General features: G+C 39.8%; 1 protein-coding gene across 1 annotated transcript in view; it reads right to left on the bottom strand.

The window, feature by feature from the left end:
* Positions 1–11,182: 11,182 nt before the first annotated feature.
* b4galt5 (UDP-Gal:betaGlcNAc beta 1,4- galactosyltransferase, polypeptide 5) overlaps positions 11,183–19,652 on the bottom strand; it is a 32,296-nt gene continuing 23,826 nt past the window's right edge. Inside the window, exons 5-9 of the mRNA XM_079558524.1 lie at positions 18,747–18,863; positions 18,412–18,599; positions 18,203–18,325; positions 16,838–16,939; positions 11,183–15,279 (exon numbers count right to left, since the gene is read on the bottom strand). Of these exons, the coding sequence (XP_079414650.1) occupies positions 15,132–15,279; positions 16,838–16,939; positions 18,203–18,325; positions 18,412–18,599; positions 18,747–18,863 (678 nt within the window). The 3' untranslated portion in view covers positions 11,183–15,131. The remainder of the gene's footprint in view (positions 15,280–16,837; positions 16,940–18,202; positions 18,326–18,411; positions 18,600–18,746; positions 18,864–19,652) is intronic.

The raw sequence follows: 19,652 nt of genomic DNA, 5'->3' as shown, positions 1-19,652 counted from the left end.
CCTTAGTCGAGTTAATATATCCCCGTCTGGTCTTTGTCCGTGCGCTCTGTCACGCAAACGGAGCACATACGCAGCCTCTCCCACATGTCATACAGCTCCAAAAAAGCTCACGATAGAAGCTACCAAGCTTTTCCACGTGTTCCCTATTTAAATAAAGTTATGTGAAGTGTTTTCATGGGAAGTATATTTACACAGAAATGTAACATGTCGATTTTATAAGCAGATAAAAAGGGGTACTATATTGTGAGGCGTAATGATATGAGGAGCACACCGTCCGCGTAGTAACTCCTAAAGACTTCCCCCGCTCACTTCCGTCAATAGAAGCTGCGTGACTTGTAGAGAGCCTTTTACAACAAGCAGAAAATGTATTTTCGGAAAGTGCTTGCGCATTCCTACCTCATGGTCAAGGTCCTGAGTCCTGTGTCGTCGTCTGGGGTGAGTTGGAAATCTGTGAAACATTACTACACTATATACTTTCTGCTTGTTATCACAGCCCGGCACGATGCACGTAAAAGGCATTGTTCACAAGTTATCGACGCTTCTTCAACTGTTCTCTGCTCGCTCTCTACAAGTCACACAGCTTCTATTGACGGAAGTGAGCGGGGGAAGTCTTTAGGAGTTACTGCGCGGACGCTGTGCTCCTCGTATCATTACGCCTCACAATATAGTACCCTTTTTATCTGCTTATAAAATCGACATGCTACATTTCTGTGTAAATATACTTCGCATGAAAACACTTCATGTAACTTTATTTAAATAGGGAACACATGGAAGAGCTTGGTAGCTTCTATCGTGAGCATTTTTGGAGCTATATGACATGTGGGAGAGGCTGCGTATGTGCTCCGTTTGCGTGACAGAGCGCACGGACAAAGACCAGACGGGTATATATTAACTCGACTAAGGTTAGGTAAGAACATATCTCAGTATGTAAAAACGGTGGCCTATTCCTTTAAAAAGCTCAAAGCTCAAAACCAGCAGGACAAGGGCAGACGAATGACATAATAGATTCAGTCTGAGAAAGGAAGGGAGGGAAGGACAGGGTGTCCACAGCTGAGAACAACGAATCTACAGTACCCAGAACCCTCCCCACCGAAGGCTTGAGGGGGTCCACAGCCTTTTGCCTGGGTTATTCCACATAGCGCGATTCGACTGTGCACGCCACTGCGCGTAGATCGTGCACGTCGTGCACATCGTGCACGTATCGACTCTACCCAGGACATGCTTGTTTCCACCACACACACACGCATTTGTTGTGGGAGAAACCCCCACAGAGGAGCACGCTGCGCAGATCGTCATCAGAGGTACCAAGCTGAAATGAAACAAAAAAGAAACTGCTAAAATACAATACGGCTAAATGCTAATAGAGTTCGGGAAATTCCACAGTTACCATGGAGATCCACCATCTTTGCAGCTGTTAGCTTACATTTCCATTGACTAACATTAGCTAAAAACAGTATGAAAAGTGGAGAAAAAAGCCATGGAATAACTCCATTAGCTGCTGAATTACTGCTGGTAAATACATCTAACACATTGTGGTGTCCAAGTGTTTTAATGTGAACAATAACAATAGTATTTTAACTTTTAAAATCTCCATTAGTTTACATTTGCTGCTAATCCCATAATGCTTAGCGATATGACATCACATTCCCGAACTCTATAACGGTAAAATCCCCATTTAGACAGCGGTATGATATTGTGAAATATTAAATCCATATGACCTGCATGGCAATAGGAGGGCTGTCCACTCTCTCGTTTGCCAGTCAGAGGCCAGCAGTCTGATGTCGTCACATTAGTACTGCATAGCGCGCTTTGGCCACAGCCAGAAGATGGTCCTAAAACCTATTTCTGGTCAGACCGGTTTGACCCTGGCCTCCACTATGGAAAAGCTCGCCAAACGGGTTGACCAGGCATTGGGCTGATAACGCGCCTGCCAGTTTCATTAAATGAAGTATACCGGTAAGTAGTTCTAGACGTTTTAGAAGTCAGTAACCCATGTAAGCATCCAAAAGACTTTACCAGCTCACAATGTGCTTGGAGGCAGATGATTAGCTCCAGAATCAGCATCATAGCTCATATTGTGATTACTTTTTTTTTCTCTTGTACTTTTTACATGAGACCACCACAATTCCAAAATACAAGGCAATCCATCATTGCAATAAAAGAAAAAGTGCTACATAAAAGTGTCTCCTCCCCGACTAAACTGCCTACGTCAACGGTGCATACTTTTATTCCCATGGCCAATATGGTGAGGAGAATATTAATAACGATACATTTCTGGATCCCATTACAGTGTGACAGGAAATTAATCAGGAAGAGATGTCGCTGTCTAAACTATGTGCTGATATTGGATGAAATCTGCCGACAGAGCAACCTGGCTTTGAGTTCAGTTGTATTATAAAATGTGTTTACTGTCTCAAACCTGGGATAGCAAGATTGGATAGAGAGAAATATGGCTGTAGTCCTTTCAGACCCTTACATCAGTGCATTCAGATATTCCCAAAATGAGTATCCTAAATACCATTTTGGGTTAAGAAAATAGCAAAGTTGAATGGTATTTAATATTATTTTTTTATGAACCTTGAGTAAAACATTTCCACTGTGAGTAAATAAGTGAGAGATGCGCAGGCTGACATTTGGAAAAGGTTTCCTGTTCACCTACAGATAAGTATTGTAAGGTAACAGAATTTTCACTTTAATTTTGTAGGGTGGCGTCTCTTTACACTAAGTATTTTTCATCAAATACTTTTCTATTCTTAATTTAATAATCATTTGGGTTTTTACTTTTACATGAGTGATATCATTTTAAAGTAACTCTTAGGTGACTCAGTGTTTTGACTACTCGGCTCACCTCCTTCTCTCCCCCATAGTCGATGGTGGCATGTGAAACTGAAACCATTGCGCCCACGAGGCTGCCAATCATCAACACTTTCCCACCACATTCAAACGTTCTACAGTAGCATATAAAAAACAGAGGCGGGTAGTACTCAGCACATATACTTGAGTATTAGAATTATTTCGTTTTTTCAGGCCATTACTTATGTAACATTTTACAAGTACTTTTTAACTTTTACTTCAGTAATTGTTTACTTCAGTTATTTGACAAAATATTTTGGCTACTCTACCCACCTCTGAAAACAACCATATGCAGAGACTGAGATCAAACCATCGGCCTTGTGGATATAAGGCAACGATAAAACGGCTATCAACCAATCTGTATATGGCCTAGTACAGACGGTCCAGCCACCATCAACCTTCAGAGTGTGAACTAACAAAGTTAAAGATTTGCAAGAAATTATTTGAAGGTGACCTAATCTGTCCCATGCAAGATATGGCCGAAGATACTAACTCCAGCCACTAGGGGTCAGTACACTAATGACATGTCTAGTGTGTGCGCAGTTCACTGGACAGTGTGCTGGCTAATCGGTGTGAGAAGTGAAGAGAGGAGAGAAGACAGAACCGCAAATAACAGTGTGACAGACAACGAAACGGTGTCAAGGACGTGTGAAGTGGAGACTTGTACCGACAGCAGTCACAACATGGTGCTCATGTTTGGGAGCAATGGTCCTCTAGACACCAGGAGACAGGCGGGCAATTCAACAAGAGGGAAAATAGAGTGGACAGAAAGCAATATGACTGCCTGTTAATTCACAAAAGTATATCTGCTAGATTGAAGAAGAAGAAGAAGAAGAAGAAGAAGAAGAAGAAGAAGAAGAAAAAGAAAAAGAAGAAGAAGAAGAAAAAGAAAAAGAAAAAGAAAAAGAAAAAGAAAAAGAAAAAGAAAAAGAAAAAGAAAAAGAAGAAGAAGAAGAAGAAGAAACTTCATTTATAGGCTATTGCATTGTTCACAGATAAAATCACAAAGTGCTTCACAGACACAAAAACAACAGGTATTACAGAAACATGGAAACAATCAGATTGAACAGAACCCTTTTGTGTTGATTTGTTCTAATGTTGGATTTTGGTGAAACACACAGACACCCTCTTGACAAAACCTTAACTTATGCTGAATTAGAGTTCATAAAACAATATTATTCAGCAACAATGGGTGTTAAGCTCAATTCAGATATTTGTTTTATTGCTCTAAAGGAACAAGTAAAAACACATATGGTTCCCAAAGTTTTAAGGCTGTGGCCTCCAAAACCACTCAGCAAGCAACTCGGGACCCCCTTCTGTAAAATGTAAATAGCATTTATAATAATTTAAGGTGCAAAACATTTAAAATTTGGTTTAATGATGATAAAAATCATCTTGCGACCCCCGCTTAACTGTCCGATGACCCCCCAGGAGGTCTCAACCCTGACTTTGGGAAACACTGCTATAGAGGACATCAAACTTGAGTGACTGTGGTTATTATATCTATTACAAAGACGTACTGTTCCCAGTAGATTTTCTGCAAATCTTGGTATAGACAGTTTTTAATAATAATAATAAATATGATTATGATTATGATTATGATTATTATTACTGTTATTATTATTATTATTATTATTATTATTATTATTATTATTATTATTATTATTATTATTAGTAGTAGTAGTAGTAGTAGTAGTAGTAGTAGTAGTAGTAGTAGTAGTAGCAGCAGTAATAGTAATGGTAGTAGTAGTAGTATTAGTATGTATAGATACAATCACTTAGAGATGAAACCAGCCCTCAGGCTGGACAGGTGCTGGGGTGTCCCATAGGAGGCATCACAACAAAAGGCTTTGTCGTCGACCTGACGACACATACGTGGCCTAGCGAGAGAACAAAACAACATCAGAAGGCCAATGTATGTGCACATGTGTATGTTTGTGTGGATGGAGGGCACAGCTGTCTAACATGACTCTTACACCTGACAGGCCATGACAAGCGATTACATAACAGGCTGCGATGTGATGACTTTATGTTCGCCTAACACACATATAGGAATCCACTGAAGATCCCGTAAGGCAGCATTGTCCTGTATTCTCCAGACCTCTGATTTAAGCTGATAGGCTCAGGCCCTGAAAGCATGATGTCAGCACACATATCATATAGAACCAAGAGGGAAAGCTAAAAACTGCAGCAGGCTAAAGGGCATTTCTGGCTGGTTGCCTCTCAGAGCTGAGCTAGTGTGTTTGGAAGAAGGACACAGAAGCTGGATACATGCGCCTATTTTCACTGTGTTGGCAGAAGAATTAGCTGAGTATAATGATCGTGTGAATCGATCTACACAGGCAAACTGCGATTTGTTTAAACTACAACAATCAACAATGAAGTGGTGGCTTTATAACGTAGTCATTTTGTAATATTTAATTTAGTTTACTTTGTAGGCTCTGTGCTGTGCTTTTCCTTTGACTCATTTATCCAGGCACGTGATGAGAAAAAATACCTACAAGTAAAACATAGTCTTCATCGTCATGGTGACGTGTAAATGGCCGTTTGTTGCCTTTTTCGGCAAACTGCATTTGTAGTTTCTGTGCTCCACATTGTTTTACTGGATACTTTTGCATGTCTTTGCCGTGTTTTTGTGGGGTTCAATGGAGTTTTTTTAATAATGGTCCTGAAGAAAGCACCTTTTTAAAGGAAGTCAAACAGCTAGCTTATGAGCTAAAGTCATTTGAGACATACACATGTCTTCTTCTAAGACACTGAAGAGGCATCCCCCACACCTGACGCACAGTGAAGGCGCCACAAGAGGCGCTAAAGGAAACAAGGAAGGGACAAAGGAGAAGGTATCCAGGCAAGACTCACAGCTAAGCCACACATGCCTTCTATCCCTACTATTATTCTGGCTAATGGGTGTTTACTGGAGAATTGAACATATTAACTGCTGAGCTCTTCTCAAAAGATGGTGAAAGACAGTTGTGGAGCGGAGGAAGCTGCGCAGGAGGAAGGGGAAGAAGGAGGTGGAGCTGACCAGTGCAGGATACCACGCTCTGAAACAGGGACAAACCCAGAAGGCGGTGCATGGTTTCAGAGGATCCGAGGAGACTGAAGGCAGCCAGCCAGGTTTCCTCCAGGCGCTATGGTTTCCTCTACCTCCATAAACATGCGGTTCAGGTTGACCCACAGTGGTAGCATGGCTCAGTTGCAGCGGCTCACGACTAACACCTAAACACAATTTCGTTGTACAGTTGTGCAATGACAAATAAAGCGCTTGCTTCCTTCCTTCCTTGATCTTTGGTATTTCAATCATTAAATAGTAAGAAACTTGGTCATTCCGACACCGGTCACTATATCTGCACATTACATTTGTACTGAATCCTCAGAGCCAAGAACACCAAATAATGCATTCAAAGGTTACATATGAAAAGTAGTGCTATTGAAAAAGCGTGTGTGCCATTTTATATTTCTCAACTCTAATGTGGTCCAAGTTGTGAACCAGTACTAACCAGGCTAACGCCAGACTGCTGTGTGCGCTCGAATCATTTCGAACTGCACAGCAGCCTGGGGACCATGGCCGAAATTTTCGTATGGATTTGGGAACCAATCACAGAACGAGGAGAGACGGCAAGATGATGACGAGCTATTCGATAAACAGAAGCTTGTAGTTTATTTACGGATTTAAAAAAAAAAGTTTACTTACGGATCAAACATGACAGCAGACGTGACGCTATTTTTCGATCGAGCTTTAGACCTTGTTTTTCTCAATAGTTTAGCTCAAAAGTTTACAGCGGGTACGTCATACGTCATCGGATATGATGATACGATTGGCTGTGACCTCGTGCAGACGCATGATAGACATTCGTAGCGCCCAATAAACGGCTATGGACGATCTTAAACCACACCTCTCCTATGAGAAAATGAATTGGTGGTCCCCAGACTAAATATCACTTGTGATTTTAGTCTGGCGTTTGCAATGGAAAGTTCCTTCCCTAAAATCATGAAAGGAAACATAAAAAGTAACTAAATGTACATAAAGAAAGCAGTTTAATTAGCTTTTCTGGTCTAAATGGACCTCTTTGAAGTAGGTGGACTCAGGCCTGCGCTATGTTTATCTTTTTATTACCTTTGAGGTGCGGTCTAGACGGGCATGTCAAATTTTCCCATCTTGATTCTCTTAAGACCGGAAATGTCATGAAATAATGGTTTGTATGAGCTCATTTACAGTTAGTGAAAGAGGCTCTTAGTCTTTTATTCAAATGTGTGTATTTCCAGATCAGGGATCTCTGCTGGGAAAAGTGCATTGCAACAACAAACAGCATACAAAGGCAAAGACAGACAACATCAAAGTGAGTGAGAGCAACGACTGGAGACTGAGAGGTGCTGTGTGAATGAATTAATGTGGGCTGAATACATACCAGCTCTTGAGATCTGAAGAGGGTTCTTCTTGTGTGTGCAGAATGACTGCGTTTTGGCGATAAAGAAAAAACAGAATGATAAAGTATAGTCGTTTTTGGACTTTGGAGGCAATGTGCTACACTGTTGCCCCTGGAGCTTTGACCGTATTAAATATCACTGTTATATTCAAATAATGTAGGCTCGTGATTTAATTTGAGAACAATTCACTACACGTTGCTTGGCTTGGTTTTCCCTTCCATCCCAAAAGCACCCTTACTTACAACATTAAAAATTCAAAGCTAAACTCTTTATAACAAATCAACATCTTTGCACAATACAATGCTGATGGTAAGCGAGTAGAGTGGCGGTGTGTGTGTGAAAGTGTTTGTGTGCACGTGCCAGAGAGGCTCTCAGATCTGAAGAGGCCGCTCCCTGTGCAAATCTGTTAGTGAAGAGACCAAAGCCAAGGCTCCCTCACACACTGATCACACTGTTGGACTGAGGGGGAAACAACAGAAGGGCCATTGAAAACACTGTATTTTATCATTTGGACATCAATAGAGCACACTTTTGATACTTCTTACATGAAAGCCATTGAGGGCCATTGTGTTGCTTTTGTTGCCAGTTTACTTGATGTCAAAAAAGGAAAGAGTTCTATCAGTTTCCACGAGGGAGTGGCTCTCATGCCATTGACTCCAGAGAGATCGCAGAGAGCTCTTTACCGCTGACATCCATGACGCTAAAGTCAGAACATATGTACCTGAATTAATTCCTCAAATCACGTACTTTGCAAAACAGACTTTATAGGCTCTTCACAGAATTGTGTTGTAATTGTGTTGCAAATTATCAATGAATATTTGTTTTACTAATTTTGTGTCTATAGACTTGTTTTGTTTAATGTTGCTGCAATTGTATATATATGCTGTGTGTACATGAAGATCTGCTGAGTGTTTTTGCCCACACAGGAGATTGTGGGCGGAAAAATAAATGACTGAATGAACTGCCTCAGAAATCCCCCTCCTCCTGTTTAATTTTTTGCTGAAGGTGGATGCTGAAAACATGTTGTCAAAAGCGCTAACTGGTCGTGCAGTCAACGGGCTAAACGCCACAGGGCTGCAGCTCTTAATGAATCTCAAGTGACCTCTAGAATCAAAGCAGCTCATTCTGCTTTTTCTTCTTGTCGTTAAATGAGAGTATTTGGGACACAGACTGGACACACCAAAACAAGATCTCCTTGGTACCAGCTTTGAGTGTCTGTACCACTGCCTGCTTGACTATTAAAAGAGCAGTGCACTTTATTGTAACTGCATACTTATATTAATTTACTTATACTCATTTAAGTAAGATCAGCCACCTACAGCTTAACCGATCTTCGTGGCCAAAGTGCAAGAAACTCAGCCACCTTGTCACCATGCAGTCACTCCAGGAGTCTGAGTGCAACTTGTGGTTGCTGGATAACTACAAACTGCACACAATAATCGACTGTTGTGTGCAGTTTGTCAGAAGAGAGGACGTGATGCTATCTATATCCCTGCCTGCTACCCAGCACACTTTCAGTGTTCAGGCAAAGTGCTACTGCCATTTCATCTGCACAAGAAAAGGGATATTTTTAGGCTAACCTCCAACTCTCTGTCAACATCTAAAACAATCAAGTGTGCTTTTTATTTTCTTTATTTTTGAAGCATTACCTCACAATTCAACAAAGTGATAGCTGAGTACTGTTTGTTTCTGTTGGCAGCAAAATCCACACTCTGCATTTATGAGTAGAAATAAATGTCTCTTAACGTGAAACAGGTCAGAACTTGTCGGTTAGAAACAACACAGAGGTGGAAGTGTAAAGTGTATTGTTTGGAGTAGTTACAGTAGTAAAGCAAGGCAAGGCAAGTAGAGCACAATTCATACACAAGGCAATTCAAAGTGCTTCGTAGTGGCATGAAATTACAAGAAAGCAGATCAAATCATTAAACATCAACAGCAAAAAAAATCAATTACAGTAAAAGGCAAGAGTGCTGTTATATGCGCGGGTAAAAAGAACTGTTTTCAGCCTGGATTTGAACATTGTCAGAGTTGAGGCCTGTCTCACATCCTCATGAAGATTCAGTTCCAGATTTTAGCTACATAGAACTGAAACGCAGCCTCACCGTGTTTAGTCCCGACTCTGGGAACCACCAGGAGACCCCTCCCTGAAGTTCTCCAGGCCTGAGATGGTTCATACGGCTCTAACATGTCAGATATGTTAGTCCAGTGCACTGGACTAATATGGTCGTATTTCTTTGTTCTTGTCAGGACTCGAGTAGCAGCAGCAGGTTAACTAATTGAGCAAGTTGTGGTAGCAAGCTAGTGGTGGCGCGGTAGTACAGCGGTTAGCGCTCGTGCTTCACAGCTAGAAGGTCCGGGTTCGATTCCCACCAGGGACGGGGCCTTTCTGTGTGGAGTTTGTATGTTCTCCCCGTGTCTGCGTAGGTTTCCTCCAGGTACTCTGGTTTCCCCTACCACTAAAAACATGTACAATAGGCCAGGATCAATGTGAGTGTGTTTGAGAGTGCGCATGGGGGACGACGGAGTGGCTTGTTTACATGCATGAGACCCATGTATGTTCATTAACATGCACTGTCCCGACCAAATAAACAAATACTCAGCACAGACTTCAGAAATCTAGTGGGTAATTCATCAAGGCAGCATGTTCATGAACTCAGACTGGAGAAAACCTCTTCGATTGTTTTGTCAGTAACAGGTGTGAAACGTGTCAGCTCAAGGTGTTTATCTGTGGCAGGGTTGCCATTTGTGTTGAGGAAATAATGGCATTTTTAAAGCCTTGGACTTTGTCATAAAACAATATTGCACTTAGATGTAGAAATTAGTTCTAAGGGCAGTGAACCTTGCAGGTTAGCTAATCTGTTTACTGTGGAAAACAGAACACGAGAATAGTTTCTGCAGTTTGTGATGATTTCAGAGAAATACTTCCCCCTTGCTCCACACAAAATCTGGTTGAAGCACTTCTTTGTAAACCTCATAATGAACCTGGAGCTTTGACTTGCACCATTTCCGTTTGGCTTTCCGGCACTCCCTTTTCTGTGCCCTGACCAAATCTTCATTTTTCCAAGGTGCCTTTTGACTATTGTTAACCATTTTAACCTTGACAGGAGCAATAGTATCCAAAACATTAAAGACCCTTGATGTGTAAATAGAATAGTTGTAGTAAGTGGTAGTTGTAGTAGTAGGTGTTTGTATGCTTCTACTCAATATCTCATCATAAGATGTATAATAAAAGTAAGTGCTTGATTAGTTGTATAGTACAGTAGTTGTAGAAACAACCTGCAGTTTAAAGTTATTACTTCCAGCACAAATAAACCTTTATTTTTTAAACTGTTAAAAGCAATTGCTACAACTACTTTGGATTTTTTTTTTGTTGAGCACTATTTCTACTATTTACAGTATTTAATTATTCTTTAGGTAAAGGTTTTAATATTTGATTGACTAGGTTGGTAGAGCGGGTCGTCTCACGATCGAAAGGTCAGGGGTTCGAATCCTAGCTCATGCAAGGGCACACTATTGTGTCCTTGGGTAAGACACTTCACACACCTTGCCTCCAGTGTGTGTGCGTACATTGGTGTATGAATGAGAGTGCGAATGGGTGAGCGGTTCCTTGATATAAAGTTCTTTAAAGTGCTGCACAAGGCCTCAACCATTCCATCCTCCTTGGCAGCCAGTCTTCACTTAACCACGCCTCTAATTACCCAGATGCCCAACTTATATCAGCCCAGCCCATTCAACACTGTTTTACTGTGTGAATTCTTCAATTACATCTTTTGTTGTGGTGTGGTCCTTGCCAGTGAACAGATTTTATTTCACTTCTTTCACCCATTAGTCAGCAGCCTTTTTCTTATAATCATTTCATGTATAAAAGAAGCCTTCAGGACACAACAGTGAATCTTTACAAGTCTCTCTTTTATTATTGGTGTAATCGGACAATAACAATGATGGTATAAAAGAAAACTCTCCATCATACAAATTTCAATGTTCAAAAGATAATATGCTGATACACAAACGGATACACGTAAGGCTGACATCAAGTTTTGACAAGTGGCTTCAAATGGCTTCAGGTCAAGGAGAACAAACTCCTTACAATCAGGTACGTAGATTTTAGCAGTATTTTTTTTTTATAACTATTGTAGTTTTATTTCATACAAAATATGTGTTGTGATTTTGGAGTGGGTTGTGGCATTGGCTTGGGTGCCATTTTTGATTAAGACTGCAATCCCATCTGGCCAATCCTATGCTGGAACAAGACAATAGAAAAAAGATAGATACTAGATACGTCTATGGTGACACTAAGTAACCAGAAAGAATTGCAGTATTTTGAGTACTGAAAATGGAACCAAATTGCTTGTCCACAACCCCTCCAAAGTCTTGTTCTCAACTCTAGCATCTGTAGTTATTTAAGACTTTATAACTAGCTAAAACACTACACACAATATTTACAATGATGTTTCTTGATATGCACTTTTTTCTCTCAATTTAAACATTTGTTCTATAAAAAAATAAGAGAACACAAACATAAAAAAAAAACCAAAAAAAGACAACACTGCAATAAATTAATAAGCTTAAGGCTGCCAGTTTCATCAGGTGCGTGGTAAAACAATTTAACCGTCATTGAAACTGACACAGAATGGATCGAACAGGCGGGCTCCGCAGGTGTCAAGGGCCAAGTCTGTTTTTGAGTGAGCAGCAGGCCTGGTTTGGGTCCACAATGGGTCCACAAGATTAACAACATTTTTGGCATGCTCTTAACATTAGGCTTGACCATTCATTACTTTTTCCTCCACAGATATATATATATATAAAAAAAAAAAAAACATGCTCGTCAATGTTTACCCTTTTTGAATCAGATGTTATTGGCTGATGAAGCTGCCTTTTCATTGCAAATATTTTTTTTTTGTTGACATTTGGCTTCTGCTATGAGTCCATCTAGCTTTTAATTTAAAGCAATAAAAAATAACTTTTGTTATCTATACATTTTTTTTTCTTGAATCGAGGATTGAACAGTAAGCCATTTCACTCAAACACACAAGGAAAAGAAAACATAACACATGGGTTGCTAGGGTCCATGACTGTCACGGTCACCTCTTAGTGATAGACTTTGAGGTATAAAACTTTGAAAAAGCTTAACGTTACAAGTAGAACACTGTGAATTAAACAAATATAATATAGCTTTTCAAAATGTATTTACTTTTTATAATTTGTTTATTCATTCACTTTTGGATGAGCAATTAGCCATTCTGAATGCTACACAATGCCTTTAATTGTGGTAAATATGACAATGAAATAGTACCTGCATATTGTACTTTACGCATTAACCGGTGGAAGTGTTAGGAATTTATATTTAACATCTAGTTAAGCACATGTAGCACAGAGCAACCATCACAAAAGGTTAACTTTGGGAAGTCAGCACCATTGATTATCAATTAGTCCATAGGTGCTTCGTGAAAGACAAGGACCAAAAGCTCATTTAGGCGTCTTGCTTTTCCTGTGGTCGTCAAACAAAACGGCTTGATCTGATATAATACATGTCAGGCTACAAGGCAGATCCATTTCATTACAATGCATAAAAAAATGCAATCTTTGGTAAAATACACACAGTTGTGATTGCTAAAATAAAACAGCAGGAATCTGCTGACCAACAGTGCGTTTTCTCAGTGTTGAGACCATGACTCAAATAAAGGCATGACAAGAAAAAAAACAACAATCACATCTGTTAGTATTTTACCTTAAATTCATAGTTTTTCTTTTATGCTGTAGATAAGATAGACCACTTTCCGCTAGCCTAAAAAATCCACATAAATAGAAACTACAGGTTTCAGTGCATCTAACACAGTTTGTTGTGTATCGCCTACTTCATTATCACATCAAACGCAAGAACATAAACTAAACAATTTCACAAAATTATTCATTAAAGATCAAATAAATAAAAACGAGGTCCAGCCTCTATTTCATTGTGGTAACAAACAATTAGCCACATATATCCCCCCAAAGATACATCTTATAAATGCATACAAGGCGATTTGTGTGAAGTTTAGCTGCATGACTTATAAGGACACACACTGATGGTGATGAGGGTGTGTTGGTGACTACAAAATGAACTAAGTTTTACAATTTTGGTAAATATTTCAAAAAACAAACAAACAAACAAAACAACAACACTGCCAAACACACAAATCAACAATAGACGCTGCACTGCTGTTAGCCTTCTGCATACCAGTTCAATAAAACAGATGTATGCCTCCAGTCTGGCATAAGGTGGTTGGTCAGCTAATGTCTATTAAACTATTTGAACCTCCCCTAACTATGCTTAGAACGCACACATCAACAATTTAGATTCATGTGGAATTATTTTAGTGGTTAAATATTGACAAACATTTGAGTGGAATAGTACAGGCCAATCTAATTTTGATTAATCCAATCACAAGGGGTCCTAACACAGCGCACCGTATTCAATGTCCTAATTCAAAAAAGGACTGACCTTTACAGTAAAACCTATGCCATGTCAGTATTCAAATCCCTGCATACAGGGAACAGATGATTTGCTGTGGCCATCCAAAAGGGAAGGCAGTATCTTTCTAAATATACATTTTATCAAATTGAGCAGATAATTGATTTTCACAATATGAATTGACCTATTGAGATACCAGTAAAATGATTCCACTTTTCCACAGTATTCTATGAAGTAGCATTTTTTCTACAGCAGCAAGGAAGCAAAGCCTAACACATAACAAATGGAAAATTATCTAAGCTTTAAAACTTCGGTAAACACCAGTGACAATGACAGCAATCAAGTATTGTCTCCAGACCCTCTCAAAGTGAAGGTGAGTAAACATAATGGAACCAAAAATAGTACTCTCTTTCTCCCCCATGGCCTGGTTTATAAACACACTACACACACAAACCAACCCAAAGCTATCGTCAGTGCCACTCGTGCACCAGCAGGCCATTTGCATAGCTCCCCCTCGCTTGTCTAAACACAAAAGCATGCACACAGGGCTGTACGGCGATGGTTAGGTTTGTTAGGCAAAGGTGTGTTCACTGAAAATGTTTGCATACACAGTCACTCCTTTTTGAAGTCCAGTGGCTAAGCTAGCACCTGACTATTGCATCTGTATACAGTGAGGAAGTCAGCTCTAAGTTTTAAGCTGTCTGGTATGATACAGCTTGTTATTATTATTGCTAACATAGACACAGTCGCATACATAAGCCTGAACATCCGATTCTTCTATGCAAACACAAAGCCATCACAGCAATTACATGGAATAATGACTATATAAACTATTTCAATAAAACAGTCACTCTATATCTGGTTCTTTATATAGATTTTGGCATACTATCTGCAGAACCAGCTGCAGGATTCCACTCAATATCCTACTGCCGACTATTGTACGAGTGTATGCAAATATTTTTACTGCATTTGTGAAAATAAGAAGTGCAAGAGCAGAGAATATCCTTGGGACATTTTAGCGCCAGCCCACTAAAATGCATGTGCATGTACTATATACAAGAGGGCTAATGTTTCTTTAGAAAAGACAGAGCGATGGATTGTGACACAAAAGGCCAAAATGGTCTAAAAAGGCATGTGAAGACTTACAATAAGCCCAAATGAGTGACGTGATGGACAGTGGCACAGAATAGCGCAGCATTGATCCATATTTTCTTGCGTACAATTTTCCAAACTTATCTTGCTATCATCTTTTTTTTTTTGCATTCAAATAAAAAAGTAAATCAACTGAAATTTCTTGAACAGTGCTGCGACTATAGTGACAATATGGCTGCCGCCCTAGAAGACGTTTTCATTTTTTCCAGGGAGGGTTTTGTTTTGTTGCAGTCCAACTGAGTGAAGGTCAGTAGTCAGCGACAGGTGCCAGTTTTCTGCTCAGGTTGACTGTGATGTTGGTGTAGAGAGGCCTCCTGGACACTAGGGGGGAGTAGTTCAGGTTGTTAAGGCCATCCACTTTCTGTCGTTCCTTGGAATGGCGTAAAAGACTATACCTGTATGATAAGAAGAACAAGTCGGTGAAATTCATGAAATCAGTCAACATGTGAAGTAATACAGTTGTGCTCAAAAGTTTACATACCCTGGCAGAGAGAATATGTTGATGATAACACAAAAAGGTGTTTTTCACTTAGCAGTTGTGTGAAGCCATTTGTTGTGAAAAAACGGAGTTTGCTCTTTTTAAATCATTCCTCTTTACCATTAGATCAGTGTTTTTCAACCACTGTGCCGTGGCACACTAGTGTGCCGTGAGATATTGTCTGGTGTGCCTTGGAAAATTATCCAATTTCACCTTTATTTCACTTCACGTTCACCATTCATTATTATCCGCAAATAATGTACCGTTTTCGAGTGTCTGTGCTGTCTAGAGTAGAGTAACCATGTAATAAATACTCCATATTAGGTCGCTAATTTCTTTGAGACAAGAGAATTAGTGATGCATGGATGTGGCAGGTGGCGGTGACTGTGGCACGATTGCAAGCAAGACTATATGGTGTTCCTATTCAAGACACTTTGATGTGAACGACTGAATATAGGCTACAGGGTTACGTTTTTTAATATTTTCTGCTGGTGGTGTGCCTCGTGATTTTTTCAATGAAAAAAATGTGCCTTGGCTCAACAAAGGTTGAAAAACACTGCATTAGATTATATACAGAACCTTCTTCACAACTACCCCAAAAGACTCCAAGCTGTCATTGGTGCTAAAGGGGGCAACACACAGAATGGGGGTATGTGAACTTTGGATGAGGGTAATTTTGTTTTTTTCATTATGATTTAAAAAGAGCAAACTCAGTTTTTTCACCACAAAGAGCTTCACACAACCACGAACTGTGAGATGTGTTATCTTTCATATTAAAAAATTCTGCCAGGGTATGTACACTTTTGAGCACTGTATCAAACAAATGTAGATAAGGACAAAACCACTTCCTTGTATTGTAGCATTGCTATAATGCAACAGGGGAACTGTCTGAGTCTATGGCAAACGTGAATTAGTAAACAGTATGATGAAACTGGACAGACTGGTTTTACAATGGCACACATTGTTGCACCACATGGACACTAAATATTAATGGCCGTGATTTCAAATACACATTGTACAACTACTTTTAACTTATATGTCACTCAAAGATATTTTGTGTTATAAATTAAGCCCAATACATTTGGTCTTATTTATATTTTTGTTGAACTTGCATTTTCTACACCTTGAACTATTACTTGCACTTCAAGGCAAAAAAGAAAAAAGAAAAATCATAACTTTTTTTTTGTACATTAACAGCATTTTTGTAAATCAAACTAAACGCAAATCTCTAACAGTTTGCCTATTTTATTGAATTAACAAATTGAGTAAAAGAGCAAAAGTATGATCGGAATCCAGCCCTGAAGCACATCACATGCAAAGTCTTTGAAAGCTTCTAAATTCTCTGAAAGTCACTGCTTTGGGCCTTTCATGTGACTGGCTTACATCACATGAGCCTAAGCCCCAGGCAATTATCAGCTGCCACTTTTCACCGCAGACCCAGCGTTAAGGTACAGAGCAAGTAGAGGCAGACCCACCTCCCCAAGAACTGGACCTCCCCGCGATGGTGGTGTGGGATAGACTTGTAACGCCCTTGTTGACCTTGCGGGCGGCTCACGGTATAATTGGCGTAATGCACCCTGTACAAACAAAATTACTCCATGTCAATCCATACTCCACACAGTTGACTTTCAATGGAATATTTTTCAGAGCAAATAGGATCGACTCAAAGACAGGGGTGCTATTGAATTAAAAATAAAGTTCTTCCATTGATATCATCTGTAAAGCAAATATAATCTCCGAGAAATACAATCATGGTGAGATAATCATTATAGTAAATAGCTAGGGCAATTCCATGGACCACAGCAGCTGCCTTTGAGCTGTGTGGGTGGACAGCATTGTACGAACAAAAGCAGAAAAGGGCAATATGTTAAAAAACAACAACAAAAAAACAAGGAAAAAGGACAGGTCAAATCCAGGACTGATCTAAAACCAGCAGTGTTTAAAGCAGTACTAGTAACTTGTTTACCTAATTAAATTCTTTTCGTCAGTGCTTAATTTGTAAATAAGTATTTTCAGGAACACTTTTGGTCTGATGTGATGGATTGGGGGAACAGGCCAAAACATTTGACGGAACACTCTCAATAGACACCATTATATCAGACAATTTTTTTGCCGGATCCTCCAAAATATTTCCCGGATCCTTTACCCTGAAAATAATTGAATTGGGGCAATGCGTTCCCCCAAACGGAGGATCAAATTAAGCATTTTAAGCATGCTTTTTGTAGTCCCTCTGGGGTAATACAAGTGTTAATGGGATGATTGGGGGGTCTTTCATCTCCCCTGGTGTCTCCCCTGGAGCTATCCCTCCTTCGGCCCGGAGGGCCCAATACACAATAATGGAATCACGAAGAAGAAGCCAACAGGCTAACAGGCAACGCTAATTGCGGGCTAGCAACACTTAAACAGTATTTACAGCCAAGTTTGAGTGAACAAAGTGATCTCCATTGTGTAATTGGATGTACAATATCCCTCTTTCCCTTTGTCTTTTCTGTCAGCGTAGTATTTACTCTCACAGACAATAATGAGTAAAGAACCGTTATATGCTATGACACCTGCAGTGGCACTTATGGCCTCTAGGGGCATGAGTTACATAGTACTGCTTTAATACTTCAAATATAATCCCAGTCATAAAGTTATATCAAATAATGTAAATGCGTACAACAGTTTAAAATAGTTGGTGGTTTGGATTTTCTAGGTGATCATGTGTCATTGGAAAGGCAAATATTTACAGTTGTGGTACACAGAGCCAATAGCTTGATGTGCTTACTGAAATCACTGTCACCAACACAGTCACATTGTTGGTCCTGGGTCAATGATTCTTTATGCCAGCGCTTCCTCACCTGTTCCAGAGGTCGTCGTCCTCTCCTCCCCAGCCCCAGAACGCATTAGGAAAACCATTGATCTTTTTGAACTGCTTCACCGTGAGGCCACTGACACCACCGAAGAATTCATTGTATGGAAGCCTTGGAGGGACAATGACATGAGACACTGCAGATTAAGGAAGTAGATACTTTCAAGTCTTAATGGAGGTTAGGGTGAAAGCGCTTACATGTAAGAGTACTTGTCAAGTTGTACTGCAAAGTGACGGGGCATGTTTGTGCAGCCGTAGTAGTTTCTGTCGTTCTCCATGAGGTGATCGACGTCATGAAAGATCAGGCAGTCCCAGTCCAAATCCTTCATGGCCTCTTTATAGCCCACGTTAAACAACATTGCTCTATTGAATGGCTCTGTGCCTCCCTAAGAAAAACAAATATTGCCATAACATTTAACAAACGACTGTGCTAATATGGCATCTGGATCACAGATTAACCGTTTTATAGAACTCAAATGTATCATTGTTAATATAGTAACATTTTGAAACATAGAAAAGGTGAAGGTACGTACCTGCTCTATTACATAAAAGGCAAACTGGAGTCTTTGTTTTTGCAGCACGGGCACCAGGTGTCTCAGAAGAATGGGCAAGTGTTCATGACGGTTTCTAAATGGAACTAGAATTGCCACCTAAAAATAAAAAAATACATAATTCGCTGTAACAACAAAAACAAAACTATATTACTTTATATTAAGGAGTTATTGCTAAGCATGAATAAGGTAATAATACGCATTAGGGTTACGGGTTGGATTTGGATTAGGTCAAGGTCAAGTTTATTTATAAAGCACATTTAAAACAACCATCGCTGCCCAAAGTGCTGTACATAGGCAGTACGAAGTGCAACAAATTAAAACAAACTACACAATGAAAGTTACAATCAAGGCTACAAACAAGTAATAACAAGAACCACCCAAAAAATCCTGCTCAGCTTGTGTTAAAGTGTGACCACTCTTCGCAATGGCACTCTCCACAGCTAGGAGGGGTCACACCTGAACAAAAAGGGCCCATGTGGACAGAGTAGGTGCGGCCCTCAAGATAAAACTTGAACCATTGTAAGGCCGTGCCTTTGATGGCTACACAGTCCTCAATTCAAGAAAGAAATATTAAGTGATCTACAGTGTAAAAAGCTGCGTATAAATATAAAAGTACAACAACAGTGGGAAAAGCAGTCAACAGATTAAAGAATATCTATAAAAACTCATTAAGGTGGTTTTGAATTTTGCCATTGCCAATTTCTCCATATTTTTTACAAAAAAGGTAGCTTTGCAATAGGCCTATAGTTTGAGAGAATTTCAGGATCCAGGTTGTGCTTTTTAAGCACAAACATGAATTAATAATGGCCAATATATAAGGCCCGAAAACATTAGGGTTAGGGTAGGTCATAAATAAGCATATTCTTCGTGGCCTATTAATTGCTA

Source organism: Gobius niger (genome assembly GCF_951799975.1).
Source record: "Gobius niger genome assembly, chromosome: 6".
Taxonomy (NCBI): domain Eukaryota; kingdom Metazoa; phylum Chordata; class Actinopteri; order Gobiiformes; family Gobiidae; genus Gobius; species Gobius niger.
The sequence above is the reverse complement of the archived record's forward strand: the minus strand, read 5'-3'. Positions and strand labels throughout refer to the sequence as shown.